This window comes from Semicossyphus pulcher, unplaced genomic scaffold, assembly GCF_022749685.1.
Source record: "Semicossyphus pulcher isolate SPU_LCO1_2020_fin unplaced genomic scaffold, fSemPul1.0.p SCAF_8, whole genome shotgun sequence".
NCBI lineage: Eukaryota > Metazoa > Chordata > Actinopteri > Labriformes > Labridae > Semicossyphus > Semicossyphus pulcher.
Window position 1 is genome coordinate 22758461 of NW_027211759.1, and position 21381 is coordinate 22779841.

Here is a 21381-nt window from a genome sequence, read left to right on the forward strand (position 1 = left end):
CAAGCCTGACAGTTCTGGGCTGTAAGGAATGTTAAAGCAAGCAACCAGCACCTCAATTATAACACATAGTTAATCTTATATTGCAAACAGATAAACCTTGCTTGACTGAAATATTATTGGTTGACATGAAAATGATTTGTTCCTGCTGTTGTTTATTTGGTGAAAACCATAGCATATGATGGTACAGTTGAGACTCACATGCTCAGTGTTCACTATAAACTGACTGCTCAACCCAAAGAGAAAGCAAAACAACCTGTGGGACTCACGCACGCACTCACCCGTCCTACCTGGCTTGCCTTGGTGTCCGCAGGTGGCGTTTTGACCACGCCCATTCTGTGCAGCATCACCTGAAGCCTCTGTTCAAAACTCGGTGTGCTCTCAGACGCGTGTTTCTGGAAGACGACAGGAGAACATTTAGAAACAGGAAGTGTGAAAGCAGCAGAAAGCATCAGGCTGATCTTACACTCAGAGTGTTAAAGGTTTGAGCTGCTGATGAGAGATGTCATCACTTATATTTACAGATTATTTGTCTCACGCTGCATTTAAAAGAGTCAGCTCAGTCCTCCGTACCTGTTTTACATTTTGTTGCCTTTTACTTATAACAAGAAGAACTAATAAAACTTTAATTAATTTAATTAATAGTGAGAAATTGAAATCATGACTTTCTTATCTTCAGAGCATCTCTACACTCAGGTAGATACAAGTAAAAGGGCACTAATTGAGATCCTTGTTTCTTTCCCTTCTCCTATGACATGATGATATACTATACACTCAGACTGACCTTACTGTGTGCGTCCTCCTTGTCCTCAGGCTCTAATCCTGTCAGCAGAATGAGACTCTGGCTCTTTCCCTCCCTCAGAGACCTCTTGGTCACTTTCAGTCTCCTCTCTCCAAACGGAGTCCCTCCAAACGGCGCCTCCTTCATCTCCTGCTCCGTCAGAGGGGGAGTCACCACGGGGCTGGGGGTGTGATCTGGCGAGGCAGGAGCTGCCTCCTCCTCCAGGTTGGTGAGGTCGGGGCTTGTGGCGGTGGTGGGGTAAGAGGGAGTGGTCTCACTGGGAGGCGTCATCGTGGGTAAAGTCTTGGCAGGCGCCATCGTTCCCCCCGCATCGCCTGCAAGATGGTGGCCGGTGGCAACGGTTCCTTCTGTGGTGGCGGCATCATTAGAAACGTTAGCATCCTCCACTGACCTTGTCAATCTCCCCTTCTCCCTCTCCCTCTCTCTCTCCCTTTCTTTGGCCTCGCGGAGGGGTCGGATGAGGTCTGCGATGGAGGTCCTTTTGACCTTCACCCCCTCTCCTCCTCCCTCTCCCCCTCCTGCCTTGGCGGCTCGGCCGGCTCGAGCTCTCTTGAAGGCAAAGAAGTCGCCAAACTTTTTCTTGATGTTTTTGGTGGGAAGTGTGGGGTTGGTGGTGGTGACAGAGGAGGGGGCAGGGGGAGTGGGGGAGGATGTAGAGAGGGGGGATACATCAGTGGGAGTAAAGGATGTGTCAGTAGATGGGACAGAGGGGGATGTGACAGTGGTGGTGGTAGTAGAGGAGGTGATATTGTCAGACGAAGAAGAAAAGGGGGTTGAGGCTGAGGGGGTGGAGCTTGACTCTGAGGGAGTGGCTTGGGCAGGGTATGACTCCTCCCACCGGCCTTTTCTGCAGCGAGGAGACAGCAGAAAGAGCAACACACAAGAAGAGACACTCAGTACTACGACTACCACTACAGGACTCACATGCTCAGTTCAGGTACACAACCAAAGATCATGCAAACAACACAGAGGAAAACATCTCAGTGATACTACGCTACGCTCGTCTGGAGGCCCGGCATGATGACAAGCTTGACACGTCAGCAGAGCAAGATATCTACATAAACACTGGCCAGATCATGATAATAAATAACGTATTAATTGTCTGTAGACTTTTATGGTTCCCCCTGATGCTTTGTAAAGCAGCATTGTCAGTTTAAAGTTTCAGCCAATCCAACAAATACCTTAATTACAAAAGGCCGTACCTTTGTGAAATTAGCTTGACTGAGTTTTGACCTGAAATCTTCACTCAACTCTCCAAGACACACTGTAATCTAAAAGCAGATAGCCAAGGTGTTTCATTCAGACTTCCAAGTGATATAACTGTTTGATTTCAGCGATTCAAATATGCAGTAATCATTGCAATCATTGGCTATCATCTGAAAATGATTTAGCCTCAGGGGGATAACATTTCATGGCTTCAGAGGTAGACAGCAAATACTGGAAAAAATGATCTGATTATTGGGGACAAGACCGCCTCTTGACAGGAAACGTGAGAATGAAATTTAAATAGAGAGAGTGCATCTTTGGCCGGGTTCTTATCTGCATTCAGATAGACAGAGATTAATAAAAAGTTAGATCGTCATCTGATGAGAGCCAGTGGGTTATTGGATTACATATTGGCCGATGCGTTCAGCCTACTTTGCTCTTCACATGGGCTGTTTCCCTGCCTTCAACCAAAGCCAAGATACTTAAAAAAACAAACGTGTCTGTGCACACAATGCTCACTTAATTCCAACGCTTTCTCCAGGAAATGTGTGCGCATTAACTTTACTGCCTGCTCCAGCTACTTGAGGCAGACCAGTGCCCAGTTTGATGACTTGTTAGATGGGATTTCTCAGATGGAAACCAACTTGCGGGCGACCATCTGTCTCCGGTGAGTGGCAGCTCCACGGTAACTAGCACGGCAAATGTTGGCTGAGATTTGGCTTACTACAGCGAGAGGAACCAGAAATAAACAGCTTTGATTTACTTTTAACTGACAGATACTAATTGGCAGTTATTTTGTGTTCAGCGCAGTGAAACAGCAGACAGGTCGGGAACAGAGGTCAGAGGAGGGATACGTGTTATTGTGGTGTTACACCGGAGGGACTCGGGGTTTGTCAAACACTACAGAAACATTCACCATGCAGTCAACACATACGGACAATACAATTCTATCTCGGCAGTCATCGGCCTTTGTTTTCTTCGGTTCACCAACAGATATCAAGGGCGAACTTTTAAAGCATCGAGAGTGAGACAAAGAGCAACTTCTATAAAAAATGGAGGGAAGTTGGTGAACATTTTAATAATCAGGATTCATAGCGGTCTGAGTGAGAGTGGCCTGTTTAACTCCTGCCAAAACACCGACTACAGGCATTCTGCAGCAGCTGTCCGTATTAAACTTCTGTGTAGATTCACCATTTAGACTGCAACAAATATTTCCATCGTTTGCTCTAATCTCTTCGTTCTTCTCTAAAGCTCGTAAGCGTGTCGTGTTACCATGAACCGTGAGTTTCCTGTTGCTAGCTGCAACATAATTGAATATTATAATATCTAATATGATGGTTTTTTTTCTTCTGCCTAAATGTGTTTGAAAAAGAATATTAAAGGAGTAACTGTTGCAGATTTTGTAAAGAGGGTGAAGCCCATAATGGGAGGAACTGGTTTAGTGGAATGTTTTTGGTGGAGAAAAAATTATTTACATTAAAGCTGCTGAATCTGTTTGTTCTAACTGTGAGTATTAAACACAGGTGAGAAGAGTGACGCGACATTCAGAGAGGAGGAAACGCTGCAGTACTTGTGACAGCAGTAGCCAAGTTCATCTTCTTCTTCTGCAGTCTATTTGCTGGTCTGTGTGTGTGTTTGTGTGTGCTCCTCTCTGAACTTAGGGTAAGGAGGTTCATTAGATTGTTTTTACTGTTAGTCAGTCAGAAATACATTTCCATACTGATATCTATCTGCTAAATCATTATATCTAACCTGTTTCCTAGATAGGTCTCATTCCTAGTATACTGCTACCTAAATGTGTGTGTGTGTGTGTGTGTGTGTGTGTGTGTGTGTGTGTAAGAATGTGTATGTGTTGGTGCAACTCACAGTGCATAGTCAGGGATGATTTTCTTAGTGAAGAACTCTTCTACTCCTTCATCCACTCGGCCCATCCCCTCACTCGCCTCATTTTCTACCTTTGAAACAGGCTCCTGTAAAACAAAACAAGACATGACATACAGTGTGTACAGCTTGCAATACTGTTTGTGTGTGTGTGTGTGTGTGTGTGTGTGTGTGTGTGTGTGTGTGTGTGTGTGTGTGTGCGTGATTGGCAGATAAACAAAAGTGTGAGAGTAATTGTGAGATGTTTTTTTTTAACCTTGCATTAGATAGTTTGTATTCAAAAACAAACTCAGTAAATCTCGGTGTGTTTGAATCTGACTTCATGTTTAGTATTGTTGTGAGACAGATTTTTTCATGTTTGCTTCAGTTCAGATATCTAACTGCTATTCCACTTCTGTATTTCACAGTAACTTTGTGCGTTCATCGTACCCCTGGACAACTTGAGCTGTCTCTATAGTGGCTTTAACCCCGGGACCAACTTACTATTTTACAAAGATTAGACACACCTCTTCAAAGCCGCCAGACTCCATTGACAAAAACAGTAATTGTTCCTTGCAGAAAGCACAAGTTTCTGGTCTAGTTTGTGTTATTGTGTGACTGTAGCATTACAGATAGTAAACCTACATAAAAATGGATTTCAGTGTGGCTTTTCAGTACTAGTGGTGGAAACAGATGTTTCTTGAAGAATGGCTCAGGAGGCAGAAATATGTGCAAGAAAAGTGTTTGTTTGTTTTTTTACCAAAAAAGCAAGAAAAGAGCAAAAAACAAGATTCCCTGATAACTTAATAAAAAGCAAATAAACTTGAAAACAAGTGCAGATAACACAGCCTCCTGGCAAGCTGCTCCAAACCAACTTTCCCCCTGTCAGCATCTCAGTCACCTTTTGTACCTCTCCTGCTTCCGCCCTGATTGGATTGAACCATTGCAGGGGGTAAGGAAAACCAGAGAGTACCACTTCCACTGAAACAACAGTAAAACACAAACCAGCGACACAAGAAGGCTTTATTTCAAAGTGGGACGCCAAAACACATCAAAACAACAATAAAAAACATGATTATGAAAAACCTGTTTTATTCACTCAGTTTTGTTGAAAGCAGAAAAACTCCCCTAACTGAGGCTCCACACTGTGTCTAACGAGGCACAGGTGGCCTCCCTGAGCCTCACGACTCTGCTGGCTGAAGGACGTGTAGGGAGTGAATGAAGCTGGTCACAATTGCAGGTTTTCAGCCTTACAGGGAATCTACACAGGCAACATATGTGAAGCGTATTTTTGATACACGTGTGTTGGGACAGAATCGCTCCAATGTTATTCAATCCTACAATCTCCAGCAGCCGCGTAACCTGCACGAGAGGCGGGCGTAATACATGAGTAATTTTGCTTCTGCACCATTCGTTTTACACATCAAGTCTATTTATCCACGCTGCTGCGCGTCAGTGAAGCATAGAAAGCAATTGACTGCTCTGTAAATACATGTGCACAACCAAGGAATCCATGTTAAACAATGTGGTCTCTTCATTTTGGCCAACTTTGATTTCAGTTTCCTTTTGAAGTTATTGATAGACTAGATGAGCTGGCAAGGTTAATTTGAAAGAGCAGTGAATATGTTTATTTCCTCAACATCTGGGTTTACCAGTCCTGTTAATTCATTCTTATTTGATTCTACATCTACATACTACATAAACACAGAATGTATGCACAATTAAGAAATAAGTCTACAAGTCGGTTGCTAAGTTGTCTTTGTCGTAGTCACAGCCGGTGTAGATTGTAAAATAGATGCTACCATGACGCTTACGTGTCACACACGTTAGTCTGGCGCTACAGTGTCGGTGTTGATTCCCAGCAATGCTGGTTTGGATCTTTTCCGTAATACATTGAATATCAGATAATGTATATCCCTTTATACATGATCGTAACAGTTTCCAAGTAAATTATCATCTGTGTGCGGCTGTGATTTGATTTCTTACCAGCCACAATGTTTTGGACAAACAAAGAAACCTTGATAAGGTGATTTCATGCACAACACATAACCAGGATACTTAAAAAACCTGATCATAACCAGGATGCAGGTGCGTACTCAGTGACCCTGACCTTTGACCTCCAAATCTGATTCATCCTGGACTTCAAGTGGTTGTATGTTCCTTCTTTATGAAAATTGGACGGACATAAATAAGGGTTATCCAGAAAATGAGCTCCAGTGTTCCCTATAAGGAGGCAAATAACAGTGAATATACTTTTGCCAGACTCAGCTGCTGTTCCTCTGACTCTGATGTTCACCATGTTGTTCACCACGATGGTTTCAAAGTCTTAGAGGGGGTTAAAGGGGTTCAAAGCAGCATATTTTCACTGTCCTTATATATTTTAATGCCTTTAGAAAGTAACACAATGAAAGATGTATGATTATTTTGATTATCGGTTTCATACACTTTCTGTAATAAAACATTCAATACAGAAAGGGAACCGTGGGACCATTCATTAATATCAAATGTTAGTGGTTTAATTTGTGTCAGTTCAGGGGTCCGTAGCTTGAAAAGTTTATTCTACCATAACTCACCACCCTGTAAATGTTATATTAAAGGCATGCTGCTGGATTTGAAACGGACATGCTCGGGCTGCTGTGGACGAAGCAATAAGGAGCTCCAGTTCAGGACGGTTGTCATGTGTAAGCATTATTCTAACTGGGTCAAGCACAGTCTGCAGAAACACACATTAGCCTACTGGAGCTGCTATTGTGAGGATACAAGGCCTTCTGCTAGCTTGTTACATAAAGTCACTTTCACTGTTCTGTCTGTTTCTATATGTAGCAACACACAGAAACGAGTCTTGTACACTAATCTGTGACGGCACCAGTTCAACAAATGTTTATCAGGACTCTTCATATCTGAGTGTTTTCAGATATTTTAGTCGACCCCGATACACCCATGGCTCTCTTTTACAGTTCTACCTTTATACTGAATATGTTTTGTGTTTCTTTGTTATTCAAATGCAGAAAACGACATTTACAAAAAGGAGGTAAAGGACAAGGCAAGACAGTTATACTTACAGTCCTAATTAGCAACATGCTATCTTCACATATCGAGTGGACCATAAATATAAACAGCTAAGAGGGCAATACTGTCAAAGACAACCTCTGAGTCTTTGAGATGCATCATGGGAAATTTCTGTCCACAAATACCCATGCATAGAAAGCTGCAAATTGTTCTTCTTGTAGCAATTACTTCTAATATGAACTTGAGAAAAAGCTTGTTTCCATTTATTTGCTGCGAATGTGAGGTAGCAGTCAAGGTACCCATCTTGAAATCAGTGGTAAATTTGTCATGAAACTATGATTTATACGACAAACACAAGACAAAATGTAAATATGGCAAAGGGATAAACTGACTGGTTCTTTTACTGTGCACTATTAGCTTTGAAATACTGCATGCATCTGCAGGATCATAGATTGTCGCCCCTGATAGGTAAAAGTTTCCTCTCCTGCCATTTAATACATCTTCTCTGAAAGTTGATACAGCTGCTGGACCTTGTTCATTCCTTACCTCTTGGTCTACATAAGCAACAATCCTGCTGAATATTAGACAACAAGCAGCAACAAAACAGGACCAATTAACTGTCCGTACAGGGAAGCAGCCCGTGGTACACCCAGCGTGCATTGCGCCCCTCCCTCTGAAAGGAACAGCCCAGCGAGAGACGCTGGAGTGAAATACTACCGTTTTCCAGTGAGGGACATTGAGGGCTCAGAAATACAGAAACAGAAATACGGCGAGAATATACCGGTGGATCGACTTAAAAAATCTTCAGGTCTGCAGTCTATATTTCAAACCTGACAATTTTGAACGAGACATGACATCGGAGGCGGGCGTCCTAGACTGAGGAAGTGTAGTTTAGCGAGCTCCCTGGCCTCCGCCAGTTGACGCATTTTACGTAGTCTGGCGGAGGTTTTCCAGGGCTCATTGGAGAAGCGGATAGCGTCCTCCAAAGGCACAGAGACAAATTGCATTTTTTTCCTACCATAATGGCATGATAGGACTGAGGTTGAAAATCAGCGAACTGGCCCTTTAAGGGTGTCTCTATCACAATTTGAGTTCATGGAAAAAGTCTTTTTTAGCCAGTGTGCGTCACATGATGGCCAGTTGGTTTTAATTACTCTTTAATTAAGAACAACACCTGTAACCATGGTAGCTGTAGGGGTCAAGCCAGCCATAAACTATCATCCAGCCGGGTATCTGTTGCATGTCATCCCCATTTGTCATCTCTTTAATCATTTCCTGTCAGAGTCTCTAATAAAAGCATAAAAAGGCCCGAAGTATCGATGAGAAATTGCACACCTTAAAGACAGTAAAAGATGTATCCTCAGAATGAAAATTAATTTGCACAACATGATCATCAATTTGAAGACAAAAAGTATTTCTGTGGACTAAAACTTACAAAAAACAAATGGCTTAAATGTGCAAAAACTAATTTAATTTTTAGCCAAAAGTGACAAAACTAAAACTAAATAAAAGTCCGTTGCCAGAATTCGTCCTCGTGAATGCAGCATTTGTCTCCATCTCTCAGGCTGTTCATCTATCATCCAGTGGAAATACTGTGCCTCTCTTTCATTCTCTGCCACCTCCTTTACAGCCACCTGTCTCTCTGCGCTACATGCCAACATGGCACACAATTGTTGGCATACACGCTCTCTCTCTCTCCCTCTCATGCGCACACACTCGCACATAAACTCGTACACTTGTTACTAAGGGGCAACAGATCTGTCAGTTGTGTATCGTCGTACATACAGCAGACATCTACACACTTTGTATTGTGTCCATCAAACCCAAAAACTTTCACTGGTTTTTCAGCTTTTACTTGTTAAAGCAAATGTTGATACAGTTAAGTTGGCTCTAGATTAAGCTGCTCTTTGCTTAGACAGCATCCATGCAGCACACAGCTCCTCCCATGGGTGGGCAGACTGATGAGCCGGGGCAGCAGCAAACACTACAAACACTGCAGGCCTGACTGGGCAGACTGGAGCTTGTGTAGTGAAGCTGTAGCAGGCAGCAGATGGGTGGAGATGTAGTTGCAGAAGGCAGTAATTGATCAATACAACAGACCACCTTGGTATGTAAATAACCTGCTATACGGATGAAAACCACTTCAGCCCAGGTTAAAACACTGTAGTCTGGTCCTCCTGCATGTGGATTATGTAATTTTCCACAGCTGGTACCCCTCCAGTCCACTAGAGACCCTCACTGAGTCTCCTTGCTTCTTCGGGGACCTTCCTCATGGCTCCTGTGTGTTTCCTTGTAGTTCATTAGTTCACTGTACAGTGTAAAGGTTTCCTCATGTGTTGCCAGATCCTCCCATGTTGCCTTGTGTCCCAACCATCTGTCACCCTCCCTGTCTCTTTCCTCGCTCTGAATATTGCTAGCCTGCTTGTTAAATGATTTGTGTGCTCAGTGATCCCTCACGGATTACAAAATTACTTCCATGTTTCCTAAATTAATTTTGTTTTCACGATAACAAGAAATAGACTTCCTCTAAGTGCTCATGGGTGCAGTGCAGGGAGACACCAATCTCACAGGAAGTGCGCCAAGTTTTGAAGCTATTCTCACAGAGTGGCCAAACCATGTTATTACAACTCCCAGTGCAGTCACATGATGCACACTGGCCCCAAAAAACACAATGAATCCAGCATTATTCTTGGCGTAATGCATTAGCCACAGGGTTAGTGAGGCAGATTAAAGGACATGCTATGTGACTGCTCAATGGGCCCACGCAGATAATTTAGTCTCTGCAGCTATAAAAGGAATGAAAAGGGCCTCATGTCCAAAGCTGTATCCAGTTCTCCTTATACATCCAATGGAGAAACATACGATGGATCTCCATCTATCATAGTGACAAGGAACAGTCCTTTGATTCATTCAGTATGTCTCCAGTGCACTGGACAATTACTCTAAACCATATGTGTGGTATGCAAACAACAGTGTGGGAAGTCACCATTATGCATCCTACTGCGTCTCCGAACGGTCACAACAACCGTTAAACACATTTCACTTAACAGGCTGACCTTATCAGGCCACCCAATGATGCACAGAAGTGAAATGTCATATCACTGTTGATGTATTAAATTAAATTATGCAGCAATTGCCATGAGGGAAAGGTTTGACATATGAAGAAACCAGCTTGACCATTTAAACAAACAACAACACCATTAGTCAGCAGGTTTTAAATAAAGGCACCCAATTTGACTGGAGGACAAATAACAAGGGGAACAAGGACGATGTCATGCGTCCAATGCAACAGAAACACTGTGAAAACTAGATCAAACTCGCGTTTCATTTGCAGTGATGTAAAATAAACAGATAGGTGTTACCTGTCTCTTAGGTAAATTTTCATCCTTGGGAATATAATGAAAATCCAAATTGATTACTTCTTTTAAAGCATCAGGGGAAGCTAAATGGTAGCATTGGTTTGCCAATAGCATTACTATTACTTACTTCCACTTTCTAAAAGCTTAAAGTGGCTGAGCTTGGTCTAGCATACTGCAAAGTAACAGGATTTAACAGTTTCATGCGGCATACCCTAATGGAGAAGCAGTATGCAGTCTGTACTATGAAGTACGCCCTCCTGAAGCCAATGCGAGAAAACCCAGTACAACACGGTCAGAAAGAAAAATACCACACATAAAGGACCAAGTATCGACCCTTATTTTTCTGACCACAACCATAGTGACCGCTGAGCCACTCAGTGCATTGTGGGATCTTGATTGTTGGCAGAAATAATGCTGGCAATTATGGTGTACATACTTGCTGTAATATTCTGAATTAGTTGCTTTATAAAACAAAGCAGTTGTGTCAATAAACTACTTTTCTGTATGAATACAAAAAAGTAATACCCCACTGAGGTTCTTAAAAAGGTCTATGTGTCATTGTGGAACAGTGTTCTTTTGGGCTACATTACTGATGATGCAATAGAGAACCTTATTAAGGCTGACTTTTAGCAGCACAAAAGGTTCTGCTACAAGTACAGAGAAAAATCTCCTCCTGCTACAGAAATTATTAATTAATGTTTTAGTGTCGAGGACACAGAGCAGAAAGTAACCTGCCATCACCCTGTGAAGGTCAGGAGATAAATCAAACTGTGTAGAGAAAGCGACAGCTGCTGATTCTGAGGACAGACAGGATGGACATGTAGAGCACTTGACACGCGAGTTAAATCAAACATCACACAGAAGTCAAGGTGATATTAAGCCAGTATGTGTTAAACCACTTGTTTTAACTATGACAGGAACAGCCACACACACATACACACACACACACTAAAACAAGGCGTGATACAAGGCTCTTCCTCTTAGAGCTGGTTAATTAGCATCCAAACATACTTGCTATCAGGCTAATGATGGCATCACCTAACTAAACCTGGTACTCTTAAAACTATCTAACAATTAGAATGAATGAAGCAAAACTTCACGGAAGCAGGTTAACTGACAAACAAACTTGCATGCTAGGTTTTACATCTCCTAACTAAAGCTAGCATACTAAGATGCTAATGCCTGCCCCTCTGAAATCAAACTAGCTAACATTTAGAATTGGTGAATTAAAAATTAAAGCTAACAGGTAGTAAGGTAATCGACAAACAAACTTCCTTGCTATCAGGTCAATACTAGAATCTCCTAACTAAATCTTTAATGCTAACATGGTAGCCCCGCTCAAATCAAGCAAACAACTAGAACTAGTGAAGCGAAAAATCAAGCTAGCAGGTAAATCGGCAAACAAACTTTCTTGCTATTAGGCTAATACTGGTGTCTTTTAAATAAACATTAACACTAACATGGTAGCCCCTCTCAAATTAAGCTAACAATCAGAACTAGTGAAGCGAAAAATCAAGCTAGCAGGTTAATTGGCAAACAAACGTCCTTGCTATCAGGCTTATACTAGCGTCTCCTAAATAAACATTAACGCTAATATGGTAGCTCCTCTCAAATTAAGCTAACAATTAGAACGAGTGAAGCAAAAATTCAAGCTAAGGGGTCATAAAGTCAATGTCCAAAGATATAAATAATTTACTCTTTATTTAATTTACAGTCAGAAACAAATTTACCATGCTAAATGCTAATATAAGTGATTGTATTTCTGACATTTGCTAAACGGGCAACATTTATAAAATCTAACCACCAAAGATCCACATTCGCTCATCACTAACTGACACGATTCACCAATACAGTACAATACAGTACATCCTCTTCTGTAGTGAAGTCTCTTACAGAACCAAAAACAACGTGTGACAGAAAAATAACACCCACGTTAAACTGACACCTACAACACAGCAAATGTGTCTCTGTCAAAAAAGAAGTCACACGATTTACACACAAACAAGGTCACTACTGATGAAGAGAAATCCTCTGTTTCCATTAACACACTGACAGCACAGAGAAAGAGACCCCCATTAATGGGAAAACATGAATAATTGAGAAAAGCATTCCCAGGAGGGAGAGGGAGAGAGACAGAGACAGAGAGAGAGAGAGAGAAATCAGCACTGGGAACAACCCAGGGAACACCACTCCCAAAATGCATGTGCCTATTCTCACACACACACACACACACACACACACACACACACGCGCACACACACACACACACACGCACACGCACACGCTGAGCACGACTACGTGGATGAAAAATATGCAAAGATAAAGATGGCTACCATTATTACTACATCATATTACATCAATGTAGACAAATAGATAGATAGATAGATAAATAAATAGACAGATAGATAGATAGATAGATAGATAGATAGACGTAATGTCGCTTTTTTGCTGCTATAACCACTTCTCTCCTCTTTACCCTTTTTACTTACTGTGTTGTTTTCTATTCTAAATTTCTATCGTTTTCTCCTCGGGGATCCCTCTGTAGTCGTGCAATTAGCTTCCTGCTTCTTCTCCCCTTCCTGCTATGCCCTCATCCATCTATCCTTTCCTCCCATCTCTCATCTTTCTGTCCCTGCATCCTGTTTTCTGCCCTTCACAGTGGCTGTATTTCACTGAGCTTGGATAGACGTTTAATGCTCATTGTGTATGCAAATGAATCGTTGAGTGTGGTAATGCAAAATGCAAATTAGGGGTAATTTGGGCATGACCATATACATATGTATGTATGTGCGTGCATGTGTGTATGGTCATCGGTTAGTGTTTTATAGGCATGTGTGTGTGTGTGTGTGTTCTTACCTGAGGCCTGAAGGAGGGGGGCTGTGTGTGTGTGCGTCGCGGCCGCGGTCGGGAGGCAGTGTAGTGCCTTAGAGTCTGGCCCTGGGTGGGTAGAGGCTCCATGGGAGAAGCAGGGGATCCAGAGCCGGGGAGGGGGCCTGGGCTTGGAGCCTCTCGTCTGGGTAAGCCTCCGTGGCCGGCAGCCTCCTCCTCTGGAGCTCGAGCGGAGATGGAGTAAAAGAGGGGGAGACCGGGAGAGGGAATGAACGATGCTCCTCTCGCTCCTGATATTGCTGCTGCAGCATCCACTGCCGCCACCTCCCCCTCCCTCCGCCTCCTCCCCCTCCATCCTGAGGGGGATGGGGGCGGGGTGGTGGAAGGGGAAAGGGAGGGGCTTGAGTCTGTGACTGACAGCGTGGTTGCTGTTGACAACCGATGGAGGCCACACCTTCCTACACCGCCTCCTCCTTCCTCCCGCTCTGCTCCTCTGTCCCTGGTCTGCTGTTCCCAGTCTGCATCCAGGAGACCTGAGAGGGAACAATATGACTGATGAGAGGGGAGGAACCAGGAGAGAGGATGAAAGAGAAGGACAGAGGGAGGAAGGGTGGGAGAGATTTGGAATCCAGCCCACGCAGTGAGCATCCTTTTAGCTGGCATGTACTGTAGGTATGTTTATGTAGGGCAGGCAGAGCTGTACAGTAAAGAGGAGATGCAGGAGAATAGAGAGATGAAATAATGTGAAAACAGAGAGAAGGAGGAAAAAGGGTTAACAAAGAGCGGCCGAGCGGAGCGTAGAGGAGAGAAATAATCACTAAAGTGTAGTTATGCAGAGAGGAAGCAGAGCAGCAGATGGATGCTGCAGTCGCACTGTGCTGCACACACTTCAGCCGTCACACAAAGCTGACAGTCACACACACACACCACAAGGTGGAAGTGTTAAACCTACTTTGTTTGTGATTTTTCACTTTAAGCAGATCTTAATATCTGAAAGGCTTTCAAATGAACATCAATTATACAATTTTAGACATAAAAAGCTCAAATTTAGATTCTTTATAAAGACACTTATAATACAATGCTGACCTAATTCTTTTATGACCTACATCTGCCACACAGACGCACCAAATTATCATTTTCATGTATCGTCTTGGTTTATCATTACTCCTCGAAAAGCAATATATTCGACATCAAACAATAGGAGCGGGGGTGGGGTGTTTTTGGCAAATCCCCCTCCCATGTTTCCTCCTCTTCCCACATCATCCCCTCCTCCATCTTCTCCCCATCTCATCTCCTCCATGGTGGAAGTCACTGGTGTGAAAGTAAACAGGCCATGCTCCAATTAGCCAAACAGAGCTGTCTGAACAGAGAGGCTCAGCATGGCACCGCACACATGAAGAACACAACGGGATGACGTGAAATACACGATCAAAGGTTGATGTCTGGGCTACAAGCAGAACAGATTTAAATATGATGTTAACAACATCACACCATCACATTAAGTAACAATATCCTGATTATTATATCAGAAGATTTAAGGTGCAATTTTGGTCAATATAAATATGCAGATATATATTTTTTCAAATGACTCTATTATTATGGCAAATTATGTAATAAGTGAGATCCTCTCTTGCACACACCAGCTACATTTTTCTTGCTAGTTTCTTAAAGATACAGTTGTTTTTTTCACGCCCAGCGCCCACATTATACAAGTATCAAATGTGAGCCCATCTGTGCGTCCACCGGCGTGTTGGTCTTAAAATACGTTGTGGTCAGGCACATTATTGTTGCATTGTTATCTGGAGGCAGCACAAAGCGACTCACCAACTAAAATCTGGTTTACAGTCGAAGGTGCAGAAATTTTCCAGATATTTAAAGAGCACTTTATTGAGATAGTGAGAGAAACGATCATTGGGGGGAAATTAGGTTCTGTGTGTTACACACTCCTAACATCACTAAACCATTCTAAACACTAGGTGGCTGTTTTGAGAATGTTAAAGGACGAGGACACGTTAGATGGTGGGGCTTTCTCAAACCACTCCCTACACCCTCTCCCGATGCACTTTCACTCCGTTTGTGCGCTCGTGCAGAAGCTCCACCACATTGAGTGCCGTCCAAAACCTCTGAGTGTGGTGTGAGAGTGGGTTGTTAAACCCTCCACCAGCGAATCTGCACCGATGCTGACTTACTGAACAGGTACAATGCTGTGTTGTGATCGTAACGAGATGAGAGAGGTAAATTGAAGTTCGGTGTTATTACCCGTACAAACAAGAACTGCTTTATTAAAGATAAATATGAAATAATATACTGACGTCAGCGTCTTAAAGTTAACGTTATATTCAGGATCTAAGTGTTTATGTTTACAGGGACAGTTGTAAAAACTCAGCAGTTCATTAACATAAAATAAATATACATACATGATAAATAAATATATTATAAAAAATAGATATAATACGTATAATATTTACATATATATATAAATATATACATACACAGTATAAATGTAAATATAATAAATAATAAATATATATGAAAAATATATTTACATATAAGAAATGTCACCAAGGAAGCCCGGAATGAAGTTTATTTTCCTCATGATGTGGAGTAATGTTAATGACTCTGCCTCACTGGTATTTACGTCGCTTTTGTTATTTGTGTGACATGAAACCATGGTTACACACATTTCCCGCCTCCGCCAGAGTGAGGGGGGTTCGTCTCAACGCTCTGCGCTGTATTTAGTCCCTTCACCTTAACGAAGGGTCCTCCTTTTAGCTGTGTGACGTCAAACAGAGTTCACTCCGAGTGTGAGTGGGGAGGGTCCGGCTTGGCCCGCTGTGATATGAAAGTTGGCTTTTACTTTGCACACGTGATGATTTGTTTCCTCAGCAGAGAAAGTTTGCTTTTTTGTCATGTAAAACCTCCTTTTTTATAGACATGCGACAGATGCAGACCTTCTTGGTTTTTGAAGGGAACAGGAACTCTCTGGTTGATTTAGTTCATAATACATGAATACACATATAACTACACTCAATACTATCAGTTTGCACACTTAAAGCTCTTTTGCATTTCTTTTGACAGTGTGCCATAGATTTTACAAATAATGCCCGTGGTCTGAATGAACTTATTTTGCATTTTAAAATGACTTAGTTTGTGTTCTCTAATTATAAACACCCAATAGCCAAACATATTTTTTTCTCTTTATTTACTAATCTTGCTCCCAAATGATCTATACTGTATGTGCCCTGAATTAATGAAGAGATGAATTCAGGTTTTATAGGCACCTCCAGACCAATGAAAAGGGTTCTCTACTCAAAACATGATTGTAGCTATTTTTGCTCTTTAGGCAATGTGAGGGAACGTATCTTAGCAGAGAAAAAAGATTTTTAAAGAAACTAATGTGTTCATTGGTGCACCATATGAATGGAAATGAGGTAAAGGCCTTCATGCGTTTTGGGAGGAGTAGAATGACTTGTTTCCAGCTGTGAGTGAACTGTATGAGCAACCTGGGTCTGAGAAAGAAGAATATTATAAGCTATCTCAGACTTTCTTCTTAATATCCTGACTCAGCCCTGTTTTGTCCTCTTCTACATACTATATATAGACGAGGACAATATATAAATAACATATAAAGTGGCACAAGAAGGTCAATACTTAACATGGACATACTAGAAGTTGTCTCTGTCTCTGTATGTGTGTGTGTTTCTCTGATAAGCATGTGTGGACAGGTACGACAGGATTTTCAGTAATCATTCAATCGTGGATGAAGATCTCTGACAGATAAAATAAGAAACATGATAGAATTACATACGTGATACGTAGGTCACCTGTGTTGGGGGAAGCCGTGTGTGCGCTAAAACCAAAACTTGTGTTTATCTCGGTAATGACGGTATTGCACAATCCATGTCGTGGCAGAACGTGCCACAACGGTGACGGTACTGAAACCCGCATACCGCCCACCCCCAACTACATTCTATCTTCACATTAGCAGAATCAAAGGAAACGCAAGCATGTTACCAGAAAGCAGCAGACTAGCACTTGGTTTTGGTGTTAAGGTGCCTACAGATGATAAATGACTTCTACATACTAATATCTTCAGCTTATCCCATTCATCACATTACTCTATCTTACAGTTTTGACGACACCTTGGACGTAGCTTCAGCCACCCCAGCTAGCCTTGGTTGCTCCCTTTTAGCTTTACACACAATACCCTCCAGTGAAACTTAATGCAGATTATACAGTGACAGTTGTCAGACCATGGATGATGTATTCTGTTTGACACAATATGATGATGACATTTGAAGGCATTTGCAAGTAAAGCAATCACCCACACATGCAAATGAGCTGAATAGGGTGAATCAGAGAGAGCAGGGAGAGAAATGATTGGATCACACAGATGTGTGAGGGTGTGTCTTACTCTTAATTGAAGGAGTGGGCCTCAGTGTACTCCTCCAAAACGCTGGACTGTACTGATGATGAGTGAAAATAAGAGGAATAACAAAGAGGAATAACAAACAGAAAAAATTCAACACATTAATAAATGAATGAGTGAGTGGGTAGAAGAATAGAAAGTATAGATGGGTTTGAGTCACTCACATCATCAGTTGGGAAGTCACTGTTGCCCAGCCGCAGCTCGGGAATGTTGAGTTTTGGAGCAATGAAACAGTTTTCTTTTAAAAGGGAATCCTGAACAGAAAATAAAGAAATATATCAACACCTGAACAACAACTAATCTGTGACCAACGCATAGTGAACATACAGTATTTGCTGCACTAAAAAAATGCAACACATCCAAAGTAAACAATATTTAATCTATTGGACTACAAATCGTTTCACTTTTAGCTGCTGGAGCAGTTTCCCCCGGTTCCTCTTTTCGTGCTAAGCTAGGGGAGAAAGGGAAACTCCAGCAGAGATAGGGGTATTAAATCCAAAAGTCCTGATGAGCATGGGATGCTTACTTTATTCTTTTACAGTGTATTGAATGTGTTGTTTCTTGTACAAATGCTATACATGGGCGCCAAAAGAAAGTGGGCAACAGTTCCGCCCCCTCTGTGTTTGTGTTAGACAGCAATATACACACAGTTATTACCTCTGATTCTTCTAATTCCCACTAGCAACTCAGTGAGGTCAATATAATTTAAAGATAAATTAATATGTAAATAAATAATAATACTGTTCTTAAACTGCCAAAACATAGTGTACAATTTTCCATCCAATCAATATAAAATAAAAAGTAAAAAAAAAAAGTAATCAACACTTTGCTTTACACTCATAAACTATCAACAAACAAATATAAACCACAAACACACACATATTTACCATTTTGTCCTGTGCTGTTGTCAGATCCTGTAGAACCTGTTCGATGATGCTTTCAGCCAGAGACACGCTCAGAGTCTGTTTCACTTCACTGGATGGAAACAAAAACACAGAACACACAGTACAGTGATTAAAGAGAACAGTTTGAGTCCATCAATCAGTTATTTATTTTAATGAAAACGTAACATTGGATAGTTTATTTATATGGGGTAGTGTCTCTTATCTCATTCCGATTCAGTATATGCAAATCATTGTGAAAACAATCGCACTGTAGCAAAGTAGTTTCCACCTTGTCTTGACTTGTTCAACGATAGTGCGTTTGTTGTAAATAAGTCGGTGCAAAAAACACAAAAACTGTAGGCAGATTTTCCAAGCTCTGAATGAACCCGCGAGACTTGAAACATAAGACAGTTATTAGAGCAAGTTTGTTTGGGTCTCAGATGTTAGCATAGATCTTATGCAGGGTGGTGAACATAAAGTAAGTAATCACACCAAAGACCATCCAACTTAATTATACAGAATTCAAAGGTGATCGTCATAGGAATCTCAGTATTGAATCTGGGGTATGAGAGATAAACTGAGTCTCATGAAAGAGTTTCAAAGGAGGAAGCAGCCGCATGTCGGCAGATACTATCATAAGAATCGATCTTTTTTATATGAAGAACTACAGTCTATTCCAGCGACAAAACTACTCTACAAACAGCAACAAATGGCATCCCAAAATATGAGCACATAGGATATTATGGACAATGATACATTTTACATTGTTTTGGCTACCTGGATTTTCATCCATAATTACCTGAGCTTACATATATACCCGCTAAAATGCAGCAGTGGTTGGCCGAGTACATAACACCCTGTACACCAACCTTTCCTTGTCAGTACAGCACACACTGGGGCATGTATTGTTGTAATTGATTATATTTGCTTTCAGCTGTGTTTGGACACCCACGTAAAGCTTGGCAGGAATGTCCTCTAGAATCAGAGAAACAATACGGTTCAGTGTCGTCTGCATAAAGATGGACATTGCAGTCACTTTTTGAAGTCGTTTAGAGAAGAGAAAATATTAGCAGAGTACTTCTAAAGCACAAAGCCCAGCAGATAACGCAGCTCTCTATTGTGAAAAAAATAGCGTTTAAAGCCTGAATTTGGCATTTTTGCCATGAAGTGAAATCTGGAGGAGAGGGTGGAGCTTGAGAAGGATGTAGCTTGTTCTTGCACTAGCTTGGTGTGCAAGGTGCATCTGCAATTCAAAGTAACTGGGGTATAAATTAGGATGCAAATTAAGTCTTAAACAGGCTCACAACTAACAGCTACTACCTAACAACTTATCAAAAAATGAACATGTGTTTTTTTTAGTCTCACCAAACGCTCAATAAGACACTTTTCAGGAGTCTCTATCAAGACTTCACACGTTTATACACCCTCAAGCATTCACTGCTTTATGGTAATTTTAGCTCTAAATTGGACCGTAATTACAAAATAAACATAATGCTGTGTTTAATTCACCTCTGCATAAATCCTACAGAGTGCCATCTTTAATTAAGTTCTTCTTTCACCCATGCAATGACGCCTTCACTGATGAATTAATCACAGCAAACCTGAAGTATCCAAAGAGCACCTGTATGTGATTACTACAAAGACCCAGCAGCACTTCTACACCTTTGTCTTCACGCTGCATTGAAGAAGACTTTAAACTACATTTAAGACTAAACACTAATTAATAACATGTTTACTGTGGTAATAAATCAAGTGAGAAGTAGGCTACTTTTCTCATAGACTTGTATACAACTAGACTTCTTCTTGCATCCAGTTGTGGCCCCCTGCTGGCCTTTATAAAGAATGCAGGTTTAAGGTAATTGCAAATTGGTTTTCAGACCCGGAGGCTCTGCTGCTTTTTATTTACTATGATTGGAGGCTGTGATTTTTTTGCAGCAGGTTATTGTTCGTGTTTGAAGTATCGATATAATGTCCAGGTCAGTGTTTAATGGTTCCCCCTGAAGATGTCCTGCACCCTCTCCTCTCATCCACAGCCTTTGTATCAGTCAGCTCACACAGTATCTAATGTGATTACACGGTGTGAATGAGGTTAATTACACCGACTGAGACGACGCTGTCTTACATAAATGTTATTACCTCAGTCTGTCGCTGATGATCTGCCCTGTGTGCTCCAGCAGAGTGCTTCTCAGGAACGTGTGCGTCTGTCTGACTTTTTTGGACACACACTCTGACAGACTCTCGCACACACTCGATCGCTGAACCAGCCGGGGGCACACTGCCTCTGCACTCCTCGTCAGGCCTTGAGCCAACTCCTGCAACACACAGAGTTTAAATACATGAAGTCTGAGTCAATCTGAACTTAGCTCTAACCAGCACCCACTGAGATGTGCTTTATTCTGTTAGAGATTCAGTTAGGACGGCCTCTTGGGATATTAATGTGTACCTGGAAAGATTGAATCTAATTTCCGTCACGTAACTCGGTTCGATTGTCAGTTATGGTCAAATTTGTGCGCAAACAGCGTATTTCCACACACAGAATCATAAGACACGATAGCTTAACTAATTTAGAGGCATAAAAACCCCTCAAACTTTCTTCAGCTAGATCATAATAACGGAACTGGCACAAATTGAATTGACTAAGCCAGGTACATTTTTGAATATGTTGAAACAAACCTAATCTCAAAGCACAGCCTATAGATGTAATCCTCCATAGAGCATAACATGCCAGAACCATGGAAACAATGCCAGAGCAGAGAGTGTATGGGAGAAGAAGAAGGAAGCCTTTCTAACATGTGGTTACAAACTAATGGGTCAGGTTTTGAAACAGTGGTTTGGCTGAATTAGTACTTAGCATCAGGTCTGTTTATCTGTTTTGTTGCCCCTGTTAGGTTGATGCATGAGAACGACTTGGTTAGGTTTATAAAAAGATACTGTTTTGGGTTAAAATAACTACTAACTTAAAAAAGTAATAGAAGTTTATGGCATTACTTTAAGTTTATAACATTA

At 41.6% G+C, this 21381-nt stretch overlaps 1 protein-coding gene across 1 annotated transcript in view; it reads right to left on the reverse strand.

The window, feature by feature from the left end:
- Positions 1-21381, reverse strand: part of carmil2 (capping protein regulator and myosin 1 linker 2) — a 55075-nt gene that overhangs the window by 12254 nt on the left and 21440 nt on the right. The window contains exons 27-34 of the mRNA XM_069686308.1: positions 20512-20687; positions 18379-18466; positions 17656-17745; positions 17477-17528; positions 13090-13595; positions 3872-3975; positions 782-1646; positions 288-392 (exon numbers count right to left, since the gene is read on the reverse strand). Of these exons, the coding sequence (XP_069542409.1) occupies positions 288-392; positions 782-1646; positions 3872-3975; positions 13090-13595; positions 17477-17528; positions 17656-17745; positions 18379-18466; positions 20512-20687 (1986 nt within the window). The remainder of the gene's footprint in view (positions 1-287; positions 393-781; positions 1647-3871; positions 3976-13089; positions 13596-17476; positions 17529-17655; positions 17746-18378; positions 18467-20511; positions 20688-21381) is intronic.